Here is a 26,674-nt window from a genome sequence, read left to right as displayed (position 1 = left end):
TAAGGAAACATTATGGGTGCCATTGGAGCGGTCTGTCTCTGTGATCTGTTTTTTATCTTTGTCATAAAAACAATAGGAGTCCATGCATTACAAACAGAAATGCAAACCGGCAGCAGTACAGACATTACATGCCTCTAACTGTGGCAAGTACATCAGTTGGTTGAGACTTTTATGGCTGTTAGGATCTACAATCTAAATAGCGCTATTCAACTATTTGCAACTAGATAGTAAAAAAAAAAAAAAACCCAAAGAACATGTATGTCATAATTAAGGTACTTGAATCTCTAGGTTTGAAGCAATCAAGTCAGGCAGTCTAAAAGTATCACAAAGTCCATTGGTTAGCTTATCTAGCTTTTGAGAGTAATCCATATCAGGACAAAAAGGTCATGTCACTAAGACAGGGTCTTAGTGTTTTCCATTAGTTGTGGTTCACTGAAAAACCATTCCTTCTGGTCTAATGCAAACATGCCACAGCACGGCAGTGAGGCCATTGTAATTAGTGAAAGCTTGAGGCAAGAGTTCTATATTCATACTTCATGTATTGCCATATTTATTACTTTTGAAAGCAAAACTGCATTCTCTGCTGAGCAAGAGCTTGTGCTGTCTTACCGACACTGAGGAACTTTTGCTCTTGTCCTCTCTCATGGATTTTCTTTCCATTGTCTTTTCTTGCCAAACAAATCTTGGGTGCGTGCCATCTTTAATTGTGATTCAGGGTCTGTCAAGTGGTCTTCGTTTTACTGATTCACTCTTTGCTTGAGTTTGTTCATGGACAGCCTTCTCCAGCCAGACAACATGATGAAATTCCAATTTTCGTACTACAGATGGCATGTGACTCAACTGTGCAAAACTGGCTAATCTTGTGTTCCAGTTGGTGGCATCAACATTTCAGGATGTAAATTTGTTACTGTAAGATTAATTACTGCAGTGGGATAGATTCTTTAATGGTTTGGAATCTGTATCATGCTTTCAAAATGACAAGATTTGGTTGGGTTATGTGGTTCTTTCATGCTTCTTGGACCATTTATCAGCTGCATCTTAAGAGAAATTAACTTTGTCATAGAAATATATTCCTTCACAGACTGGATCACAAATGTGTGCTATTAACCTCCTGCAGACTGGCTTGTATACAAGTCTGTTGTCTGTGGTAACAGTCTCATTTGGGAGACTTTGCCAAGATGGCAGCTGGTTAAACCTTCATCTAAATCTCCTATCGATTCAAGAATTTGAGCAGTAGGGTCTTAACTCAGACAGCCAGTAGTCAAGACATGACTGCATGTACTCATTCTATGATGGCATGTTATTGACAGACTCATGAACAAGAATCAGTACAGTGTCTTTAGCATTATGGAGTCTGGTGAAACAAATCTATTTTCTGACAAATGCATGTAATAGCAAAGTTGAAAGTCAAAGTGAGGAATTTTTGAGTCAGGAAATGAACACATCAAATGATGCAAATGATTCTGGAGAAGGTGGCCTCTGGTCACTGAACAAGCAGGTCGAATATATAGGGTTTCGCTCATCTGTACATAATATTTCAGGTGATGGTACCCTATACTCTGTAAGTGAAGGAATGTCAATAAATTCACATTCCACTGCATGCTAGCGAGGACTTGTGGGTCTTGTGTCATCTGTTTCAGATGGTGACATGCCAGTGCTGATTTGACATTCTGGCAAAACAGAACCAGTAATTGGAACATCTGGGAACAAAGACTCATCTGCACATTTGTTATGTTAAGTGCTATGAAAACTGTAAGATAACTCTGAAAATTATTGTTCTGCAAAGCTGGTGGCCATTATGTCACACTGTTTTTTGTGGCTTACCATAAACCAGTGGTTCCCAACTTGTGGATCAAAAAGTGGATGGTGGGTTCATTCTGAATGAGTGGTGAGCATTTGGGTCAACTTCATCAAAAAAAAAAAGTTTTACTTTGAAATGTAGAAAATCTTGGGAACAGTGCATTTATTCTGAAGTACCATTTCCCTCATCCTAGTTACTAGTTAGTGCTACAAACCCATGGCTACAATATGCAACTTTACAGTAAGCAATTTTTTTTCCCAGGATGGCGAAGTCATGACCTGCCCTACTCTGCCTCTGATTAGGGTAGGGCAGGTCATGACTTAAAGAAAAATAAATTTGGCTTACAGTACAAGTAACCAATCGATGGTGGCTTTTTGGGTCATGTGACTCTTTGTACATCTGTAGCGGTCTGTTCAGACATGGAGATGAAGCCTGCTCCACAACAGGATGAACAAAATTGACAGAACATATTCAGCTTGGTTTCATTTACAATGAACACCAAAAAGAAAAAAATGCTTTATGCAGTGATGTAGTGGCCTGCCTTAACACATAGCTTGAAAAAAAAATTTATTTTCTTGCCATGTTCTTTGTATTAAGCCTATTTACATATTCTGCTAAAAAGAATTTTTTAAATCATCATAGTTAAAAATAGTTTTGAATAGGAACAAATAAGTTAACTCTGCTGTTGCAATGCTTCTAATGTTTTTTACATACTTATATTTACATATATTATATATTTTACTTTTATTATTATTATTATTATTATTAATATTATTATTTCTTTATTTTCATACACGCAACATTGCTTTTTCCAATTTCAGTAACTCATGATGCAGAAGTCTGTAATCCTAACAGAAAAGACAAAGCAAAAAAAAAAAACAGAAAAAGAAAGAAAAGACAAGAAAACATGTTAAATAACATGTCAAATAAGTTTAAGTTAAACCTTTTTCTTTATGCATAATATAATTATAATTTTACATAACCTAAAGTCTATCTTTTTTCAAATGCATTCTCAATATTTCATATGATGTTGGTTTCTCCATAAGTTGTACTTCTTAAATAGTGCATTTCCAGCTTGTTAAATCTAGGGGTGTGGTCTTTTTCAGCCTTTTGTAATCTGCTTTAATGTTGTGATTCCATGATTCTAAATAAATAATCCTTATCTTCACTAAATCCTTCTATTTTTAAAAAAAATGTTCAGTTAATGTTACAATTATACTCTCTTGCTGCTATGCTTCTTGTTTTGTTGAGATTTAGGCCTCAGTTGTACTTAAATTGTCATTTTTGAAAGGGGCATTAGCATTAGCACTTTCTCCTCGCAACAAGGTTGGAATCCACTGACAGGCAGGATGGAGGGATGAAAATATACTGAATGGTTGTAAAATTGGTCAATGTGTGGACTGTGACTTGATATCAGAAAATATTTTACAACAGGAGCCCTTTCCCTTATAAACTGGATCATACACATGTGATATTAAGTGGTTAAGAAAGGGCTTATGTCTTACTGTATATTCCTTGGTGTACGTTGTAGAGTGCAAGTTTTCATCAGAGAATGGTTTCAAGTAATTTAGAGAGGATGAAGCATGTGTTTGTTTTTCATGTGCAGAGCCCTGCATAAGTTCTACATGAGTGAAAAATCTTACATCAGGAAGTGGTTCAGATGAAGATATAGTAAGGCTATCCATTTTAGCTTTGTCCTGTGAATAATCAAGATCTGGCGAACCTGGTCTGTTGTCCTCAAAAAATTCCTCTACAGAAAAACCTAAATTCTCAACATCTGAAAGTGTTGTGAAAGGTGATTGTGGTCTATTTTCAGAGTACTGCAAGTAATAGTCACAACGTTGATCCTTCATCTGGCCAAATGTCATGTGAGGAGAAAAAGAATGCTGCTCAACTGATGCCACAGATTCTGGGGAGGATGGTCTTAAGTCTACCAACCAGTCCTGAAGGAGCGAAAAGTCAAAATCGGAAGACACAGATTCCGGGGACAACGCTCTGCTACTAAAGAACTTTTCAAGTTCAAACTCTGATAAAACTGACTGTGGGGACTCTGATCTGGTTTGATCAAAGAGGGTTTCCAGACACAAATCGGTACCCTCCCAGTCCGAAATTGATGATTCTGGTGTAAAAGACCTGTACCTTGACAATTCCCCATCATACCCAATATGGGGCAATCTGAACTGAGGAATAGGTGAGTCTGGAGACAATGCCCTGCTACTAAAGAATTTATCAAGTTCAAAGTCTGATGAATCTGACTGCGGGGACTCTGGTCTGGTCTGAACAAAGAGGCTTTCCAGACACAAATCGGTACCTTCCCAGTCCGAAATTGTTGAATCTGGTGTAAACGACCTGTATCTTGACAATTCTACATCGTAAGAAATATGGGGCGATTTGAATTGAAGAATAGGAGAGTCAGGAGAGAGGGACCTATGATCAGTTACAGATGCCACTGACTCATGTGTACTGCCTCGCACAACATCTGCATATGTAAGAAATCTTATACCAGGATGTGGTTGGGATGCAAATACGGTAACACTGTGTTTTTCAGCTTTGTCCTGTGAAGAAACAGAATCTGGCGAATCTGGTCTGTTGTCCTCAAACGACTCTTCCAGACAAAGTCCTAAATACTCAACATCTGACAATGTTGACAGAGGTGACTGTGGTCTACTTTCAGAGTGGCGTAAATAATAGTCACAACATTGACCCTTCATCTGGCCAAATGTCATGTGAGGAGAAAAAGAATGCTGCTCAACTGATGCCACAGATTCCGGGGAGGATGGTCTAAAGTCTACCAACCAGTCCTGAAGGAGCGAAAAGTCAAAATCGGAAGACACAGATTCCGGGGACAACGCTCTGCTACTAAAGAACTTATCAAGTTCAAACTCTGATAAAACTGACTGTGGGGACTCTGATCTGGTTTGATCAAAGAGGGTTTCCAGACACAAATCGGTACCCTCCCAGTCCGAAATTGATGATTCTGGTGTAAAAGACCTGTACCTTGACAATTCCCCATCATACTCAATATGGGGCAATCTGAACTGAGGAATAGGTGAGTCTGGAGACAATGCCCTGCTACTAAAGAACTTTTCAAGTTCAAAGTCTGATGAATCTGACTGTGGGGACTCTGGTCTGGTCTGATCAAAGAGAGTTTCCAGACACAAATCAGCGCTTTCCCAGTCCGAAATTGTTGATTCTGGCGTAAACGACCTGTACCTTAAAAATTCCACATCGTTAGCAATATGGCGCGAAATGAACTGAGGAACAGGTGAGTCTGGAGACAATGCCCTGCTACTAAAGAATTTATCAAGTTCAAAGTCTGATGAATCTGACTGCGGGGACTCTGGTCTGGTCTGAACAAAGAGGCTTTCCAGACACAAATCGGTACCTTCCCAGTCCGAAATTGTTGAATCTGGTGTAAACGACCTGTATCTTGACAATTCTACATCGTAAGAAATATGGGGCGATTTGAATTGAAGAATAGGAGAGTCAGGAGAGAGGGACCTATGATCAGTTACAGATGCCACTGACTCATGTGTACTGCCTCGCACAACATCTGCATATGTAAGAAATCTTATACCAGGATGTGGTTGGGATGCAAATACGGTAACACTGTGTTTTTCAGCTTTGTCCTGTGAAGAAACAGAATCTGGCGAATCTGGTCTGTTGTCCTCAAACGACTCTTCCAGACAAAGTCCTAAATACTCAACATCTGACAATGTTGACAGAGGTGACTGTGGTCTACTTTCAGAGTGGCGTAAATAATAGTCACAACATTGACCCTTCATCTGGCCAAATGTCATGTGAGGAGAAAAAGAATGCTGCTCAACTGATGCCACAGATTCCGGGGAGGATGGTCTAAAGTCTACCAACCAGTCCTGAAGGAGCGAAAAGTCAAAATCGGAAGACACAGATTCCGGGGACAACGCTCTGCTACTAAAGACTGACTGTGGGGACTCTGATCTGGTTTGATCAAAGAGGGTTTCCAGACACAAATCGGTACCCTCCCAGTCCGAAATTGATGATTCTGGTGTAAAAGACCTGTACCTTGACAATTCCCCATCATACCCAATATGGGGCAATCTGAACTGAGGAATAGGTGAGTCTGGAGACAATGCCCTGCTACTAAAGAACTTTTCAAGTTCAAAGTCTGATGAATCTGACTGTGGGGACTCTGGTCTGGTCTGATCAAAGAGAGTTTCCAGACACAAATCAGTACCTTCCCAGTCCGAAATTGTTGATTCTGGTGAAAACGGCCTGTATCTTGACAATTCTACATTGTAAGAAATATGGGGTGATTTAAATTGAATAGGAGAGTCAGGAGAGAGGGACCGATGATCAATTTGAAATGGCACTGACTCATGTCTAGTGCTCCGCACAACATCTGCATATGTAAGAAATCTTGTACCAGGATGTCGTCGGAATTCAAATACAGTAACACCTTGTGCCTCATCTTTGTCATGTGAAGAAACAGAATCTGGCGAATCTGGTCTGTTGTCCTCAAACGACTCTTCCAGACAAAGTCCTAAATACTCAACATCTGACAATGTTGACAGAGGTGACTGTGGTCTACTTTCAGAGTGGCGTAAATAATAGTCACAACATTGACCCTTCATCTGGCCAAATGTCATGTGAGGAGAAAAAGAATGCTGCTCAACTGATGCCACAGATTCCGGGGAGGATGGTCTAAAGTCTACCAACCAGTCCTGAAGGAGCGAAAAGTCAAAATCGGAAGACACAGATTCCGGGGACAACGCTCTGCTACTAAAGAACTTATCAAGTTCAAACTCTGATAAAACTGACTGTGGGGACTCTGATCTGGTTTGATCAAAGAGGGTTTCCAGACACAAATCGGTACCCTCCCAGTCCGAAATTGATGATTCTGGTGTAAAAGACCTGTACCTTGACAATTCCCCATCATACTCAATATGGGGCAATCTGAACTGAGGAATAGGTGAGTCTGGAGACAATGCCCTGCTACTAAAGAACTTTTCAAGTTCAAAGTCTGATGAATCTGACTGTGGGGACTCTGGTCTGGTCTGATCAAAGAGAGTTTCCAGACACAAATCAGCGCTTTCCCAGTCCGAAATTGTTGATTCTGGCGTAAACGACCTGTACCTTAAAAATTCCACATCGTTAGCAATATGGCGCGAAATGAACTGAGGAACAGGTGAGTCTGGAGACAATGCCCTGCTACTAAAGAATTTATCAAGTTCAAAGTCTGATGAATCTGACTGCGGGGACTCTGGTCTGGTCTGAACAAAGAGGCTTTCCAGACACAAATCGGTACCTTCCCAGTCCGAAATTGTTGAATCTGGTGTAAACGACCTGTATCTTGACAATTCTACATCGTAAGAAATATGGGGCGATTTGAATTGAAGAATAGGAGAGTCAGGAGAGAGGGACCTATGATCAGTTACAGATGCCACTGACTCATGTGTACTGCCTCGCACAACATCTGCATATGTAAGAAATCTTATACCAGGATGTGGTTGGGATGCAAATACGGTAACACTGTGTTTTTCAGCTTTGTCCTGTGAAGAAACAGAATCTGGCGAATCTGGTCTGTTGTCCTCAAACGACTCTTCCAGACAAAGTCCTAAATACTCAACATCTGACAATGTTGACAGAGGTGACTGTGGTCTACTTTCAGAGTGGCGTAAATAATAGTCACAACATTGACCCTTCATCTGGCCAAATGTCATGTGAGGAGAAAAAGAATGCTGCTCAACTGATGCCACAGATTCCGGGGAGGATGGTCTAAAGTCTACCAACCAGTCCTGAAGGAGCGAAAAGTCAAAATCGGAAGACACAGATTCCGGGGACAACGCTCTGCTACTAAAGAACTTATCAAGTTCAAACTCTGATAAAACTGACTGTGGGGACTCTGATCTGGTTTGATCAAAGAGGGTTTCCAGACACAAATCGGTACCCTCCCAGTCCGAAATTGATGATTCTGGTGTAAAAGACCTGTACCTTGACAATTCCCCATCATACCCAATATGGGGCAATCTGAACTGAGGAATAGGTGAGTCTGGAGACAATGCCCTGCTACTAAAGAACTTTTCAAGTTCAAAGTCTGATGAATCTGACTGTGGGGACTCTGGTCTGGTCTGATCAAAGAGAGTTTCCAGACACAAATCAGCGCTTTCCCAGTCCGAAATTGTTGATTCTGGCGTAAACGACCTGTACCTTAAAAATTCCACATCGTTAGCAATATGGCGCGAAATGAACTGAGGAACAGGTGAGTCTGGAGACAATGCCCTGCTACTAAAGAATTTATCAAGTTCAAAGTCTGATGAATCTGACTGCGGGGACTCTGGTCTGGTCTGAACAAAGAGGCTTTCCAGACACAAATCGGTACCTTCCCAGTCCGAAATTGTTGAATCTGGTGTAAACGACCTGTATCTTGACAATTCTACATCGTAAGAAATATGGGGCGATTTGAATTGAAGAATAGGAGAGTCAGGAGAGAGGGACCTATGATCAGTTACAGATGCCACTGACTCATGTGTACTGCCTCGCACAACATCTGCATATGTAAGAAATCTTATACCAGGATGTGGTTGGGATGCAAATACGGTAACACTGTGTTTTTCAGCTTTGTCCTGTGAAGAAACAGAATCTGGCGAATCTGGTCTGTTGTCCTCAAACGACTCTTCCAGACAAAGTCCTAAATACTCAACATCTGACAATGTTGACAGAGGTGACTGTGGTCTACTTTCAGAGTGGCGTAAATAATAGTCACAACATTGACCCTTCATCTGGCCAAATGTCATGTGAGGAGAAAAAGAATGCTGCTCAACTGATGCCACAGATTCCGGGGAGGATGGTCTAAAGTCTACCAACCAGTCCTGAAGGAGCGAAAAGTCAAAATCGGAAGACACAGATTCCGGGGACAACGCTCTGCTACTAAAGAACTTATCAAGTTCAAACTCTGATAAAACTGACTGTGGGGACTCTGATCTGGTTTGATCAAAGAGGGTTTCCAGACACAAATCGGTACCCTCCCAGTCCGAAATTGATGATTCTGGTGTAAAAGACCTGTACCTTGACAATTCCCCATCATACTCAATATGGGGCAATCTGAACTGAGGAATAGGTGAGTCTGGAGACAATGCCCTGCTACTAAAGAACTTTTCAAGTTCAAAGTCTGATGAATCTGACTGTGGGGACTCTGGTCTGGTCTGATCAAAGAGAGTTTCCAGACACAAATCAGCGCTTTCCCAGTCCGAAATTGTTGATTCTGGCGTAAACGACCTGTACCTTAAAAATTCCACATCGTTAGCAATATGGCGCGAAATGAACTGAGGAACAGGTGAGTCTGGAGACAATGCCCTGCTACTAAAGAATTTATCAAGTTCAAAGTCTGATGAATCTGACTGCGGGGACTCTGGTCTGGTCTGAACAAAGAGGCTTTCCAGACACAAATCGGTACCTTCCCAGTCCGAAATTGTTGAATCTGGTGTAAACGACCTGTATCTTGACAATTCTACATCGTAAGAAATATGGGGCGATTTGAATTGAAGAATAGGAGAGTCAGGAGAGAGGGACCTATGATCAGTTACAGATGCCACTGACTCATGTGTACTGCCTCGCACAACATCTGCATATGTAAGAAATCTTATACCAGGATGTGGTTGGGATGCAAATACGGTAACACTGTGTTTTTCAGCTTTGTCCTGTGAAGAAACAGAATCTGGCGAATCTGGTCTGTTGTCCTCAAACGACTCTTCCAGACAAAGTCCTAAATACTCAACATCTGACAATGTTGACAGAGGTGACTGTGGTCTACTTTCAGAGTGGCGTAAATAATAGTCACAACATTGACCCTTCATCTGGCCAAATGTCATGTGAGGAGAAAAAGAATGCTGCTCAACTGATGCCACAGATTCCGGGGAGGATGGTCTAAAGTCTACCAACCAGTCCTGAAGGAGCGAAAAGTCAAAATCGGAAGACACAGATTCCGGGGACAACGCTCTGCTACTAAAGAACTTATCAAGTTCAAACTCTGATAAAACTGACTGTGGGGACTCTGATCTGGTTTGATCAAAGAGGGTTTCCAGACACAAATCGGTACCCTCCCAGTCCGAAATTGATGATTCTGGTGTAAAAGACCTGTACCTTGACAATTCCCCATCATACTCAATATGGGGCAATCTGAACTGAGGAATAGGTGAGTCTGGAGACAATGCCCTGCTACTAAAGAACTTTTCAAGTTCAAAGTCTGATGAATCTGACTGTGGGGACTCTGGTCTGGTCTGATCAAAGAGAGTTTCCAGACACAAATCAGCGCTTTCCCAGTCCGAAATTGTTGATTCTGGCGTAAACGACCTGTACCTTAAAAATTCCACATCGTTAGCAATATGGCGCGAAATGAACTGAGGAACAGGTGAGTCTGGAGACAATGCCCTGCTACTAAAGAATTTATCAAGTTCAAAGTCTGATGAATCTGACTGCGGGGACTCTGGTCTGGTCTGAACAAAGAGGCTTTCCAGACACAAATCGGTACCTTCCCAGTCCGAAATTGTTGAATCTGGTGTAAACGACCTGTATCTTGACAATTCTACATCGTAAGAAATATGGGGCGATTTGAATTGAAGAATAGGAGAGTCAGGAGAGAGGGACCTATGATCAGTTACAGATGCCACTGACTCATGTGTACTGCCTCGCACAACATCTGCATATGTAAGAAATCTTATACCAGGATGTGGTTGGGATGCAAATACGGTAACACTGTGTTTTTCAGCTTTGTCCTGTGAAGAAACAGAATCTGGCGAATCTGGTCTGTTGTCCTCAAACGACTCTTCCAGACAAAGTCCTAAATACTCAACATCTGACAATGTTGACAGAGGTGACTGTGGTCTACTTTCAGAGTGGCGTAAATAATAGTCACAACATTGACCCTTCATCTGGCCAAATGTCATGTGAGGAGAAAAAGAATGCTGCTCAACTGATGCCACAGATTCCGGGGAGGATGGTCTAAAGTCTACCAACCAGTCCTGAAGGAGCGAAAAGTCAAAATCGGAAGACACAGATTCCGGGGACAACGCTCTGCTACTAAAGAACTTATCAAGTTCAAACTCTGATAAAACTGACTGTGGGGACTCTGATCTGGTTTGATCAAAGAGGGTTTCCAGACACAAATCGGTACCCTCCCAGTCCGAAATTGATGATTCTGGTGTAAAAGACCTGTACCTTGACAATTCCCCATCATACCCAATATGGGGCAATCTGAACTGAGGAATAGGTGAGTCTGGAGACAATGCCCTGCTACTAAAGAACTTTTCAAGTTCAAAGTCTGATGAATCTGACTGTGGGGACTCTGGTCTGGTCTGATCAAAGAGAGTTTCCAGACACAAATCAGCGCTTTCCCAGTCCGAAATTGTTGATTCTGGCGTAAACGACCTGTACCTTAAAAATTTCACATCGTTAGCAATATGGCGCGAAATGAACTGAGGAACAGGTGAGTCTGGAGACAATGCCCTGCTACTAAAGAATTTATCAAGTTCAAAGTCTGATGAATCTGACTGCGGGGACTCTGGTCTGGTCTGAACAAAGAGGCTTTCCAGACACAAATCGGTACCTTCCCAGTCCGAAATTGTTGAATCTGGTGTAAACGACCTGTATCTTGACAATTCTACATCGTAAGAAATATGGGGCGATTTGAATTGAAGAATAGGAGAGTCAGGAGAGAGGGACCTATGATCAGTTACAGATGCCACTGACTCATGTGTACTGCCTCGCACAACATCTGCATATGTAAGAAATCTTATACCAGGATGTGGTTGGGATGCAAATACGGTAACACTGTGTTTTTCAGCTTTGTCCTGTGAAGAAACAGAATCTGGCGAATCTGGTCTGTTGTCCTCAAACGACTCTTCCAGACAAAGTCCTAAATACTCAACATCTGACAATGTTGACAGAGGTGACTGTGGTCTACTTTCAGAGTGGCGTAAATAATAGTCACAACATTGACCCTTCATCTGGCCAAATGTCATGTGAGGAGAAAAAGAATGCTGCTCAACTGATGCCACAGATTCCGGGGAGGATGGTCTAAAGTCTACCAACCAGTCCTGAAGGAGCGAAAAGTCAAAATCGGAAGACACAGATTCCGGGGACAACGCTCTGCTACTAAAGAACTTATCAAGTTCAAACTCTGATAAAACTGACTGTGGGGACTCTGATCTGGTTTGATCAAAGAGGGTTTCCAGACACAAATCGGTACCCTCCCAGTCCGAAATTGATGATTCTGGTGTAAAAGACCTGTACCTTGACAATTCCCCATCATACCCAATATGGGGCAATCTGAACTGAGGAATAGGTGAGTCTGGAGACAATGCCCTGCTACTAAAGAACTTTTCAAGTTCAAAGTCTGATGAATCTGACTGTGGGGACTCTGGTCTGGTCTGATCAAAGAGAGTTTCCAGACACAAATCAGCGCTTTCCCAGTCCGAAATTGTTGATTCTGGCGTAAACGACCTGTACCTTAAAAATTCCACATCGTTAGCAATATGGCGCGAAATGAACTGAGGAACAGGTGAGTCTGGAGACAATGCCCTGCTACTAAAGAATTTATCAAGTTCAAAGTCTGATGAATCTGACTGCGGGGACTCTGGTCTGGTCTGAACAAAGAGGCTTTCCAGACACAAATCGGTACCTTCCCAGTCCGAAATTGTTGAATCTGGTGTAAACGACCTGTATCTTGACAATTCTACATCGTAAGAAATATGGGGCGATTTGAATTGAAGAATAGGAGAGTCAGGAGAGAGGGACCTATGATCAGTTACAGATGCCACTGACTCATGTGTACTGCCTCGCACAACATCTGCATATGTAAGAAATCTTATACCAGGATGTGGTTGGGATGCAAATACGGTAACACTGTGTTTTTCAGCTTTGTCCTGTGAAGAAACAGAATCTGGCGAATCTGGTCTGTTGTCCTCAAACGACTCTTCCAGACAAAGTCCTAAATACTCAACATCTGACAATGTTGACAGAGGTGACTGTGGTCTACTTTCAGAGTGGCGTAAATAATAGTCACAACATTGACCCTTCATCTGGCCAAATGTCATGTGAGGAGAAAAAGAATGCTGCTCAACTGATGCCACAGATTCCGGGGAGGATGGTCTAAAGTCTACCAACCAGTCCTGAAGGAGCGAAAAGTCAAAATCGGAAGACACAGATTCCGGGGACAACGCTCTGCTACTAAAGAACTTATCAAGTTCAAACTCTGATAAAACTGACTGTGGGGACTCTGATCTGGTTTGATCAAAGAGGGTTTCCAGACACAAATCGGTACCCTCCCAGTCCGAAATTGATGATTCTGGTGTAAAAGACCTGTACCTTGACAATTCCCCATCATACTCAATATGGGGCAATCTGAACTGAGGAATAGGTGAGTCTGGAGACAATGCCCTGCTACTAAAGAACTTTTCAAGTTCAAAGTCTGATGAATCTGACTGTGGGGACTCTGGTCTGGTCTGATCAAAGAGAGTTTCCAGACACAAATCAGCGCTTTCCCAGTCCGAAATTGTTGATTCTGGCGTAAACGACCTGTACCTTAAAAATTCCACATCGTTAGCAATATGGCGCGAAATGAACTGAGGAACAGGTGAGTCTGGAGACAATGCCCTGCTACTAAAGAATTTATCAAGTTCAAAGTCTGATGAATCTGACTGCGGGGACTCTGGTCTGGTCTGAACAAAGAGGCTTTCCAGACACAAATCGGTACCTTCCCAGTCCGAAATTGTTGAATCTGGTGTAAACGACCTGTATCTTGACAATTCTACATCGTAAGAAATATGGGGCGATTTGAATTGAAGAATAGGAGAGTCAGGAGAGAGGGACCTATGATCAGTTACAGATGCCACTGACTCATGTGTACTGCCTCGCACAACATCTGCATATGTAAGAAATCTTATACCAGGATGTGGTTGGGATGCAAATACGGTAACACTGTGTTTTTCAGCTTTGTCCTGTGAAGAAACAGAATCTGGCGAATCTGGTCTGTTGTCCTCAAACGACTCTTCCAGACAAAGTCCTAAATACTCAACATCTGACAATGTTGACAGAGGTGACTGTGGTCTACTTTCAGAGTGGCGTAAATAATAGTCACAACATTGACCCTTCATCTGGCCAAATGTCATGTGAGGAGAAAAAGAATGCTGCTCAACTGATGCCACAGATTCCGGGGAGGATGGTCTAAAGTCTACCAACCAGTCCTGAAGGAGCGAAAAGTCAAAATCGGAAGACACAGATTCCGGGGACAACGCTCTGCTACTAAAGAACTTATCAAGTTCAAACTCTGATAAAACTGACTGTGGGGACTCTGATCTGGTTTGATCAAAGAGGGTTTCCAGACACAAATCGGTACCCTCCCAGTCCGAAATTGATGATTCTGGTGTAAAAGACCTGTACCTTGACAATTCCCCATCATACTCAATATGGGGCAATCTGAACTGAGGAATAGGTGAGTCTGGAGACAATGCCCTGCTACTAAAGAACTTTTCAAGTTCAAAGTCTGATGAATCTGACTGTGGGGACTCTGGTCTGGTCTGATCAAAGAGAGTTTCCAGACACAAATCAGCGCTTTCCCAGTCCGAAATTGTTGATTCTGGCGTAAACGACCTGTACCTTAAAAATTCCACATCGTTAGCAATATGGCGCGAAATGAACTGAGGAACAGGTGAGTCTGGAGACAATGCCCTGCTACTAAAGAATTTATCAAGTTCAAAGTCTGATGAATCTGACTGCGGGGACTCTGGTCTGGTCTGAACAAAGAGGCTTTCCAGACACAAATCGGTACCTTCCCAATCCGAAATTGTTGAATCTGGTGTAAACGACCTGTATCTTGACAATTCTACATCGTAAGAAATATGGGGCGATTTGAATTGAAGAATAGGAGAGTCAGGAGAGAGGGACCTATGATCAGTTACAGATGCCACTGACTCATGTGTACTGCCTCGCACAACATCTGCATATGTAAGAAATCTTATACCAGGATGTGGTTGGGATGCAAATACGGTAACACTGTGTTTTTCAGCTTTGTCCTGTGAAGAAACAGAATCTGGCGAATCTGGTCTGTTGTCCTCAAACGACTCTTCCAGACAAAGTCCTAAATACTCAACATCTGACAATGTTGACAGAGGTGACTGTGGTCTACTTTCAGAGTGGCGTAAATAATAGTCACAACATTGACCCTTCATCTGGCCAAATGTCATGTGAGGAGAAAAAGAATGCTGCTCAACTGATGCCACAGATTCCGGGGAGGATGGTCTAAAGTCTACCAACCAGTCCTGAAGGAGCGAAAAGTCAAAATCGGAAGACACAGATTCCGGGGACAACGCTCTGCTACTAAAGACTGACTGTGGGGACTCTGATCTGGTTTGATCAAAGAGGGTTTCCAGACACAAATCGGTACCCTCCCAGTCCGAAATTGATGATTCTGGTGTAAAAGACCTGTACCTTGACAATTCCCCATCATACCCAATATGGGGCAATCTGAACTGAGGAATAGGTGAGTCTGGAGACAATGCCCTGCTACTAAAGAACTTTTCAAGTTCAAAGTCTGATGAATCTGACTGTGGGGACTCTGGTCTGGTCTGATCAAAGAGAGTTTCCAGACACAAATCAGTACCTTCCCAGTCCGAAATTGTTGATTCTGGTGAAAACGGCCTGTATCTTGACAATTCTACATTGTAAGAAATATGGGGTGATTTAAATTGAATAGGAGAGTCAGGAGAGAGGGACCGATGATCAATTTGAAATGGCACTGACTCATGTCTAGTGCTCCGCACAACATCTGCATATGTAAGAAATCTTGTACCAGGATGTCGTCGGAATTCAAATACAGTAACACCTTGTGCCTCATCTTTGTCATGTGAAGAAACAGAATCTGGCGAATCTGGTCTGTTGTCCTCAAACGACTCTTCCAGACAAAGTCCTAAATACTCAACATCTGACAATGTTGACAGAGGTGACTGTGGTCTACTTTCAGAGTGGCGTAAATAATAGTCACAACATTGACCCTTCATCTGGCCAAATGTCATGTGAGGAGAAAAAGAATGCTGCTCAACTGATGCCACAGATTCCGGGGAGGATGGTCTAAAGTCTACCAACCAGTCCTGAAGGAGCGAAAAGTCAAAATCGGAAGACACAGATTCCGGGGACAACGCTCTGCTACTAAAGAACTTATCAAGTTCAAACTCTGATAAAACTGACTGTGGGGACTCTGATCTGGTTTGATCAAAGAGGGTTTCCAGACACAAATCGGTACCCTCCCAGTCCGAAATTGATGATTCTGGTGTAAAAGACCTGTACCTTGACAATTCCCCATCATACCCAATATGGGGCAATCTGAACTGAGGAATAGGTGAGTCTGGAGACAATGCCCTGCTACTAAAGAACTTTTCAAGTTCAAAGTCTGATGAATCTGACTGTGGGGACTCTGGTCTGGTCTGATCAAAGAGAGTTTCCAGACACAAATCAGCGCTTTCCCAGTCCGAAATTGTTGATTCTGGCGTAAACGACCTGTACCTTAAAAATTCCACATCGTTAGCAATATGGCGCGAAATGAACTGAGGAACAGGTGAGTCTGGAGACAATGCCCTGCTACTAAAGAATTTATCAAGTTCAAAGTCTGATGAATCTGACTGCGGGGACTCTGGTCTGGTCTGAACAAAGAGGCTTTCCAGACACAAATCGGTACCTTCCCAGTCCGAAATTGTTGAATCTGGTGTAAACGACCTGTATCTTGACAATTCTACATCGTAAGAAATATGGGGCGATTTGAATTGAAGAATAGGAGAGTCAGGAGAGAGGGACCTATGATCAGTTACAGATGCCACTGACTCATGTGTACTGCCTCGCACAACATCTGCATATGTAAGAAATCTTATACCAGGATGTGGTTGGGATGCAAATACGGTAACACTGTGTTTTTCAGCTTTGTCCTGTGAAGAAACAGAATCTGGCGAATCTGGTCTGTTGTCCTCAAACGACTCTTCCAGACAAAGTCCTAAATACTCAACATCTGACAATGTTGACAGAGGTGACTGTGGTCTACTTTCAGAGTGGCGTAAATAATAGTCACAACATTGACCCTTCATCTGGCCAAATGTCATGTGAGGAGAAAAAGAATGCTGCTCAACTGATGCCACAGATTCCGGGGAGGATGGTCTAAAGTCTACCAACCAGTCCTGAAGGAGCGAAAAGTCAAAATCGGAAGACACAGATTCCGGGGACAACGCTCTGCTACTAAAGAACTTATCAAGTTCAAACTCTGATAAAACTGACTGTGGGGACTCTGATCTGGTTTGATCAAAGAGGGTTTCCAGACACAAATCGGTACCCTCCCAGTCCGAAATTGATGATTCTGGTGTAAAAGACCTGTACCTTGACAATTCCCCATCATACTCAATATGGGGCAATCTGAACTGAGGAATAGGTGAGTCTGGAGACAATGCCCTGCTACTAAAGAACTTTTCAAGTTCAAAGTCTGATGAATCTGACTGTGGGGACTCTGGTCTGGTCTGATCAAAGAGAGTTTCCAGACACAAATCAGCGCTTTCCCAGTCCGAAATTGTTGATTCTGGCGTAAACGACCTGTACCTTAAAAATTCCACATCGTTAGCAATATGGCGCGAAATGAACTGAGGAACAGGTGAGTCTGGAGACAATGCCCTGCTACTAAAGAATTTATCAAGTTCAAAGTCTGATGAATCTGACTGCGGGGACTCTGGTCTGGTCTGAACAAAGAGGCTTTCCAGACACAAATCGGTACCTTCCCAGTCCGAAATTGTTGAATCTGGTGTAAACGACCTGTATCTTGACAATTCTACATCGTAAGAAATATGGGGCGATTTGAATTGAAGAATAGGAGAGTCAGGAGAGAGGGACCTATGATCAGTTACAGATGCCACTGACTCATGTGTACTGCCTCGCACAACATCTGCATATGTAAGAAATCTTATACCAGGATGTGGTTGGGATGCAAATACGGTAACACTGTGTTTTTCAGCTTTGTCCTGTGAAGAAACAGAATCTGGCGAATCTGGTCTGTTGTCCTCAAACGACTCTTCCAGACAAAGTCCTAAATACTCAACATCTGACAATGTTGACAGAGGTGACTGTGGTCTACTTTCAGAGTGGCGTAAATAATAGTCACAACATTGACCCTTCATCTGGCCAAATGTCATGTGAGGAGAAAAAGAATGCTGCTCAACTGATGCCACAGATTCCGGGGAGGATGGTCTAAAGTCTACCAACCAGTCCTGAAGGAGCGAAAAGTCAAAATCGGAAGACACAGATTCCGGGGACAACGCTCTGCTACTAAAGACTGACTGTGGGGACTCTGATCTGGTTTGATCAAAGAGGGTTTCCAGACACAAATCGGTACCCTCCCAGTCCGAAATTGATGATTCTGGTGTAAAAGACCTGTACCTTGACAATTCCCCATCATACCCAATATGGGGCAATCTGAACTGAGGAATAGGTGAGTCTGGAGACAATGCCCTGCTACTAAAGAACTTTTCAAGTTCAAAGTCTGATGAATCTGACTGTGGGGACTCTGGTCTGGTCTGATCAAAGAGAGTTTCCAGACACAAATCAGTACCTTCCCAGTCCGAAATTGTTGATTCTGGTGAAAACGGCCTGTATCTTGACAATTCTACATTGTAAGAAATATGGGGTGATTTAAATTGAATAGGAGAGTCAGGAGAGAGGGACCGATAATCAATTTGAAATGGCACTGACTCATGTCTAGTGCTCCGCACAACATCTGCATATGTAAGAAATCTTGTACCAGGATGTCGTCGGAATTCAAATACAGTAACACCTTGTGCCTCATCTTTGTCATGTGAAGAAACAGAATCTGGCGAATCTGGTCTGTTGTCCTCAAACGACTCTTCCAGACAAAGTCCTAAATACTCAACATCTGACAATGTTGACAGAGGTGACTGTGGTCTACTTTCAGAGTGGCGTAAATAATAGTCACAACATTGACCCTTCATCTGGCCAAATGTCATGTGAGGAGAAAAAGAATGCTGCTCAACTGATGCCACAGATTCCGGGGAGGATGGTCTAAAGTCTACCAACCAGTCCTGAAGGAGCGAAAAGTCAAAATCGGAAGACACAGATTCCGGGGACAACGCTCTGCTACTAAAGAACTTATCAAGTTCAAACTCTGATAAAACTGACTGTGGGGACTCTGATCTGGTTTGATCAAAGAGGGTTTCCAGACACAAATCGGTACCCTCCCAGTCCGAAATTGATGATTCTGGTGTAAAAGACCTGTACCTTGACAATTCCCCATCATACCCAATATGGGGCAATCTGAACTGAGGAATAGGTGAGTCTGGAGACAATGCCCTGCTACTAAAGAACTTTTCAAGTTCAAAGTCTGATGAATCTGACTGTGGGGACTCTGGTCTGGTCTGATCAAAGAGAGTTTCCAGACACAAATCAGCGCTTTCCCAGTCCGAAATTGTTGATTCTGGCGTAAACGACCTGTACCTTAAAAATTCCACATCGTTAGCAATATGGCGCGAAATGAACTGAGGAACAGGTGAGTCTGGAGACAATGCCCTGCTACTAAAGAATTTATCAAGTTCAAAGTCTGATGAATCTGACTGCGGGGACTCTGGTCTGGTCTGAACAAAGAGGCTTTCCAGACACAAATCGGTACCTTCCCAGTCCGAAATTGTTGAATCTGGTGTAAACGACCTGTATCTTGACAATTCTACATCGTAAGAAATATGGGGCGATTTGAATTGAAGAATAGGAGAGTCAGGAGAGAGGGACCTATGATCAGTTACAGATGCCACTGACTCATGTGTACTGCCTCGCACAACATCTGCATATGTAAGAAATCTTATACCAGGATGTGGTTGGGATGCAAATACGGTAACACTGTGTTTTTCAGCTTTGTCCTGTGAAGAAACAGAATCTGGCGAATCTGGTCTGTTGTCCTCAAACGACTCTTCCAGACAAAGTCCTAAATACTCAACATCTGACAATGTTGACAGAGGTGACTGTGGTCTACTTTCAGAGTGGCGTAAATAATAGTCACAACATTGACCCTTCATCTGGCCAAATGTCATGTGAGGAGAAAAAGAATGCTGCTCAACTGATGCCACAGATTCCGGGGAGGATGGTCTAAAGTCTACCAACCAGTCCTGAAGGAGCGAAAAGTCAAAATCGGAAGACACAGATTCCGGGGACAACGCTCTGCTACTAAAGAACTTATCAAGTTCAAACTCTGATAAAACTGACTGTGGGGACTCTGATCTGCTTTGATCAAAGAGGGTTTCCAGACACAAATCGGTACCCTCCCAGTCCGAAATTGATGATTCTGGTGTAAAAGACCTGTACCTTGACAATTCCCCATCATACCCAATATGGGGCAATCTGAACTGAGGAATAGGTGAGTCTGGAGACAATGCCCTGCTACTAAAGAACTTTTCAAGTTCAAAGTCTGATGAATCTGACTGTGGGGACTCTGGTCTGGTCTGATCAAAGAGAGTTTCCAGACACAAATCAGCGCTTTCCCAGTCCGAAATTGTTGATTCTGGCGTAAACGACCTGTACCTTAAAAATTCCACATCGTTAGCAATATGGCGCGAAATGAACTGAGGAACAGGTGAGTCTGGAGACAATGCCCTGCTACTAAAGAATTTATCAAGTTCAAAGTCTGATGAATCTGACTGCGGGGACTCTGGTCTGGTCTGAACAAAGAGGCTTTCCAGACACAAATCGGTACCTTCCCAGTCCGAAATTGTTGAATCTGGTGTAAACGACCTGTATCTTGACAATTCTACATCGTAAGAAATATGGGGCGATTTGAATTGAAGAATAGGAGAGTCAGGAGAGAGGGACCTATGATCAGTTACAGATGCCACTGACTCATGTGTACTGCCTCGCACAACATCTGCATATGTAAGAAATCTTATACCAGGATGTGGTTGGGATGCAAATACGGTAACACTGTGTTTTTCAGCTTTGTCCTGTGAAGAAACAGAATCTGGCGAATCTGGTCTGTTGTCCTCAAACGACTCTTCCAGACAAAGTCCTAAATACTCAACATCTGACAATGTTGACAGAGGTGACTGTGGTCTACTTTCAGAGTGGCGTAAATAATAGTCACAACATTGACCCTTCATCTGGCCAAATGTCATGTGAGGAGAAAAAGAATGCTGCTCAACTGATGCCACAGATTCCGGGGAGGATGGTCTAAAGTCTACCAACCAGTCCTGAAGGAGCGAAAAGTCAAAATCGGAAGACACAGATTCCGGGGACAACGCTCTGCTACTAAAGAACTTATCAAGTTCAAACTCTGATAAAACTGACTGTGGGGACTCTGATCTGGTTTGATCAAAGAGGGTTTCCAGACACAAATCGGTACCCTCCCAGTCCGAAATTGATGATTCTGGTGTAAAAGACCTGTACCTTGACAATTCCCCATCATACCCAATATGGGGCAATCTGAACTGAGGAATAGGTGAGTCTGGAGACAATGCCCTGCTACTAAAGAACTTTTCAAGATCAAAGTCTGATGAATCTGACTGTGGGGACTCTGGTCTGGTCTGATCAAAGAGAGTTTCCAGACACAAATCAGTACCTTCCCAGTCCGAAATTGTTGATTCTGGTGAAAACGGCCTGTATCTTGACAATTCTACATTGTAAGAAATATGGGGTGATTTAAATTGAATAGGACAGTCAGGAGAGAGGGACCGATGATCAATTTGAAATGGCACTGACTCATGTCTAGTGCTCCGCACAACATCTGCATATGTAAGAAATCTTGTACCAGGATGTCGTCGGAATTCAAATACAGTAACACCTTGTGCCTCATCTTTGTCATGTGAAGAAACAGAATCTGGCGAATCTGGTCTGTTGTCCTCAAACGACTCTTCCAGACAAAATCCTAAATACTCAACATCTGACAATGTTGACAGAGGTGACTGTGGTCTACTTTCAGAGTGGCGTAAATAATAGTCACAACATTGACCCTTCATCTGGCCAAATGTCATGTGAGGAGAAAAAGAATGCTGCTCAACTGATGCCACAGATTCCGGGGAGGATGGTCTAAAGTCTACCAACCAGTCCTGAAGGAGCGAAAAGTCAAAATCGGAAGACACAGATTCCGGGGACAACGCTCTGCTACTAAAGAACTTATCAAGTTCAAACTCTGATAAAACTGACTGTGGGGACTCTGATCTGGTTTGATCAAAGAGGGTTTCCAGACACAAATCGGTACCCTCCCAGTCCGAAATTGATGATTCTGGTGTAAAAGACCTGTACCTTGACAATTCCCCATCATACCCAATATGGGGCAATCTGAACTGAGGAATAGGTGAGTCTGGAGACAATGCCCTGCTACTAAAGAACTTTTCAAGTTCAAAGTCTGATGAATCTGACTGTGGGGACTCTGGTCTGGTCTGATCAAAGAGAGTTTCCAGACACAAATCGGTACCCTCCCAGTCCGAAATTGATGATTCTGGTGTAAAAGACCTGTACCTTGACAATTCCCCATCATACCCAGTATGGGGCAATCTGAACTGAGGAATAGGTGAGTCTGGAGACAATGCCCTGCTACTAAAGAACTTTTCAAGTTCAAAGTCTGATGAATCTGACTGTGGGGACTCTGGTCTGGTCTGATCAAAGAGAGTTTCCAGACACAAATCAGCGCTTTCCCAGTCCGAAATTGTTGATTCTGGCGTAAACGACCTGTACCTTAAAAATTCCACATCGTTAGCAATATGGCGCGAAATGAACTGAGGAACAGGTGAGTCTGGAGACAATGCCCTGCTACTAAAGAATTTATCAAGTTCAAAGTCTGATGAATCTGACTGCGGGGACTCTGGTCTGGTCTGAACAAAGAGGCTTTCCAGACACAAATCGGTACCTTCCCAGTCCGAAATTGTTGAATCTGGTGTAAACGACCTGTATCTTGACAATTCTACATCGTAAGAAATATGGGGCGATTTGAATTGAAGAATAGGAGAGTCAGGAGAGAGGGACCTATGATCAGTTACAGATGCCACTGACTCATGTGTACTGCCTCGCACAACATCTGCATATGTAAGAAATCTTATACCAGGATGTGGTTGGGATGCAAATACGGTAACACTGTGTTTTTCAGCTTTGTCCTGTGAAGAAACAGAATCTGGTGAATCTGGTCTGTTGTCCTCAAACGACTCTTCCAGACAAAGTCCTAAATACTCAACATCTGACAATGTTGACAGAGGTGACTGTGGTCTACTTTCAGAGTGGCGTAAATAATAGTCACAACATTGACCCTTCATCTGGCCAAATGTCATGTGAGGAGAAAAAGAATGCTGCTCAACTGATGCCACAGATTCCGGGGAGGATGGTCTAAAGTCTACCAACCAGTCCTGAAGGAGCGAAAAGTCAAAATCGGAAGACACAGATTCCGGGGACAACGCTCTGCTACTAAAGAACTTATCAAGTTCAAACTCTGATAAAACTGACTGTGGGGACTCTGATCTGGTTTGATCAAAGAGGGTTTCCAGACACAAATCGGTACCCTCCCAGTCCGAAATTGATGATTCTGGTGTAAAAGACCTGTACCTTGACAATTCCCCATCATACCCAATATGGGGCAATCTGAACTGAGGAATAGGTGAGTCTGGAGACAATGCCCTGCTACTAAAGAACTTTTCAAGATCAAAGTCTGATGAATCTGACTGTGGGGACTCTGGTCTGGTCTGATCAAAGAGAGTTTCCAGACACAAATCAGTACCTTCCCAGTCCGAAATTGTTGATTCTGGTGAAAACGGCCTGTATCTTGACAATTCTACATTGTAAGAAATATGGGGTGATTTAAATTGAATAGGACAGTCAGGAGAGAGGGACCGATGATCAATTTGAAATGGCACTGACTCATGTCTAGTGCTCCGCACAACATCTGCATATGTAAGAAATCTTGTACCAGGATGTCGTCGGAATTCAAATACAGTAACACCTTGTGCCTCATCTTTGTCATGTGAAGAAACAGAATCTGGCGAATCTGGTCTGTTGTCCTCAAACGACTCTTCCAGACAAAATCCTAAATACTCAACATCTGACAATGTTGACAGAGGTGACTGTGGTCTACTTTCAGAGTGGCGTAAATAATAGTCACAACATTGACCCTTCATCTGGCCAAATGTCATGTGAGGAGAAAAAGAATGCTGCTCAACTGATGCCACAGATTCCGGGGAGGATGGTCTAAAGTCTACCAACCAGTCCTGAAGGAGCGAAAAGTCAAAATCGGAAGACACAGATTCCGGGGACAACGCTCTGCTACTAAAGAACTTATCAAGTTCAAACTCTGATAAAACTGACTGTGGGGACTCTGATCTGGTTTGATCAAAGAGGGTTTCCAGACACAAATCGGTACCCTCCCAGTCCGAAATTGATGATTCTGGTGTAAAAGACCTGTACCTTGACAATTCCCCATCATACCCAATATGGGGCAATCTGAACTGAGGAATAGGTGAGTCTGGAGACAATGCCCTGCTACTAAAGAACTTTTCAAGTTCAAAGTCTGATGAATCTGACTGTGGGGACTCTGGTCTGGTCTGATCAAAGAGAGTTTCCAGACACAAATCAGCGCTTTCCCAGTCCGAAATTGTTGATTCTGGCGTAAACGACCTGTACCTTAAAAATTCCACATCGTTAGCAATATGGCGCGAAATGAACTGAGGAACAGGTGAGTCTGGAGACAATGCCCTGCTACTAAAGAATTTATCAAGTTCAAAGTCTGATGAATCTGACTGCGGGGACTCTGGTCTGGTCTGAACAAAGAGGCTTTCCAGACACAAATCGGTACCTTCCCAGTCCGAAATTGTTGAATCTGGTGTAAACGACCTGTATCTTGACAATTCTACATCGTAAGAAATATGGGGCGATTTGAATTGAAGAATAGGAGAGTCAGGAGAGAGGGACCTATGATCAGTTACAGATGCCACTGACTCATGTGTACTGCCTCGCACAACATCTGCATATGTAAGAAATCTTATACCAGGATGTGGTTGGGATGCAAATACGGTAACACTGTGTTTTTCAGCTTTGTCCTGTGAAGAAACAGAATCTGGCGAATCTGGTCTGTTGTCCTCAAACGACTCTTCCAGACAAAGTCCTAAATACTCAACATCTGACAATGTTGACAGAGGTGACTGTGGTCTACTTTCAGAGTGGCGTAAATAATAGTCACAACATTGACCCTTCATCTGGCCAAATGTCATGTGAGGAGAAAAAGAATGCTGCTCAACTGATGCCACAGATTCCGGGGAGGATGGTCTAAAGTCTACCAACCAGTCCTGAAGGAGCGAAAAGTCAAAATCGGAAGACACAGATTCCGGGGACAACGCTCTGCTACTAAAGAACTTATCAAGTTCAAACTCTGATAAAACTGACTGTGGGGACTCTGATCTGGTTTGATCAAAGAGGGTTTCCAGACACAAATCGGTACCCTCCCAGTCCGAAATTGATGATTCTGGTGTAAAAGACCTGTACCTTGACAATTCCCCATCATACCCAATATGGGGCAATCTGAACTGAGGAATAGGTGAGTCTGGAGACAATGCCCTGCTACTAAAGAACTTTTCAAGTTCAAAGTCTGATGAATCTGACTGTGGGGACTCTGGTCTGGTCTGATCAAAGAGAGTTTCCAGACACAAATCGGTACCTTCCCAGTCCGAAATTGTTGATTCTGGTGAAAACGGCCTGTATCTTGACAATTCTACATTGTAAGAAATATGGGGTGATTTAAATTGAATAGGACAGTCAGGAGAGAGGGACCGATGATCAATTTGAAATGGCACTGACTCATGTCTAGTGCTCCGCACAACATCTGCATATGTAAGAAATCTTGTACCAGGATGTCGTCGGAATTCAAATACAGTAACACCTTGTGCCTCATCTTTGTCCTGTGAAGAAACAGAATCTGGCGAATCTGGTCTGTTGTCCTCAAACGACTCTTCCAGACAAAGTCCTAAATACTCAACATCTGACAATGTTGACAGAGGTGACTGTGGTCTACTTTCAGAGTGGCGTAAATAATAGTCACAACATTGACCCTTCATCTGGCCAAATGTCATGTGAGGAGAAAAAGAATGCTGCTCAACTGATGCCACAGATTCCGGGGAGGATGGTCTAAAGTCTACCAACCAGTCCTGAAGGAGCGAAAAGTCAAAATCGGAAGACACAGATTCCGGGGACAACGCTCTGCTACTAAAGAACTTATCAAGTTCAAACTCTGATAAAACTGACTGTGGGGACTCTGATCTGCTTTGATCAAAGAGGGTTTCCAGACACAAATCGGTACCCTCCCAGTCCGAAATTGATGATTCTGGTGTAAAAGACCTGTACCTTGACAATTCCCCATCATACCCAATATGGGGCAATCTGAACTGAGGAATAGGTGAGTCTGGAGACAATGCCCTGCTACTAAAGAACTTTTCAAGTTCAAAGTCTGATGAATCTGACTGTGGGGACTCTGGTCTGGTCTGATCAAAGAGAGTTTCCAGACACAAATCAGCGCTTTCCCAGTCCGAAATTGTTGATTCTGGCGTAAACGACCTGTACCTTAAAAATTCCACATCGTTAGCAATATGGCGCGAAATGAACTGAGGAACAGGTGAGTCTGGAGACAATGCCCTGCTACTAAAGAATTTATCAAGTTCAAAGTCTGATGAATCTGACTGCGGGGACTCTGGTCTGGTCTGAACAAAGAGGCTTTCCAGACACAAATCGGTACCTTCCCAGTCCGAAATTGTTGAATCTGGTGTAAACGACCTGTATCTTGACAATTCTACATCGTAAGAAATATGGGGCGATTTGAATTGAAGAATAGGAGAGTCAGGAGAGAGG

At 42.9% G+C, this 26,674-nt stretch overlaps 2 protein-coding genes across 6 annotated transcripts in view; both read right to left on the bottom strand.

Moving 5' to 3' along the window:
• Positions 1–26,674, bottom strand: part of ank2a (ankyrin 2a, neuronal) — a 118,096-nt gene that overhangs the window by 8,085 nt on the left and 83,337 nt on the right. The gene's annotated exons all lie outside the window — the stretch shown is intronic.
• LOC122979391 lies at positions 828–18,131 on the bottom strand. Of its 2 annotated transcripts, XM_044346786.1 has the most exons (3): positions 15,185–18,131; positions 5,765–6,619; positions 828–4,717 (listed from the first exon to the last, which is right to left on the bottom strand). In XM_044346786.1, exons 1-3 carry the CDS (start codon positions 17,995–17,997, stop codon positions 3,190–3,192), a joined length of 5,196 nt encoding a protein of 1,731 aa, XP_044202721.1. In that variant the 5' UTR covers positions 17,998–18,131; the 3' UTR covers positions 828–3,189. The 2 variants fall into 2 exon arrangements, with proteins under 2 accessions (XP_044202721.1, XP_044202720.1); XM_044346785.1 differs by lacking the exon at positions 15,185–18,131 and having other exon boundaries at positions 5,765–15,155.

The sequence above is a fragment of the Thunnus albacares genome, chromosome 3, assembly GCF_914725855.1.
Source record: "Thunnus albacares chromosome 3, fThuAlb1.1, whole genome shotgun sequence".
Taxonomy (NCBI): domain Eukaryota; kingdom Metazoa; phylum Chordata; class Actinopteri; order Scombriformes; family Scombridae; genus Thunnus; species Thunnus albacares.
The sequence above is the reverse complement of the archived record's forward strand: the minus strand, read 5'-3'. Positions and strand labels throughout refer to the sequence as shown.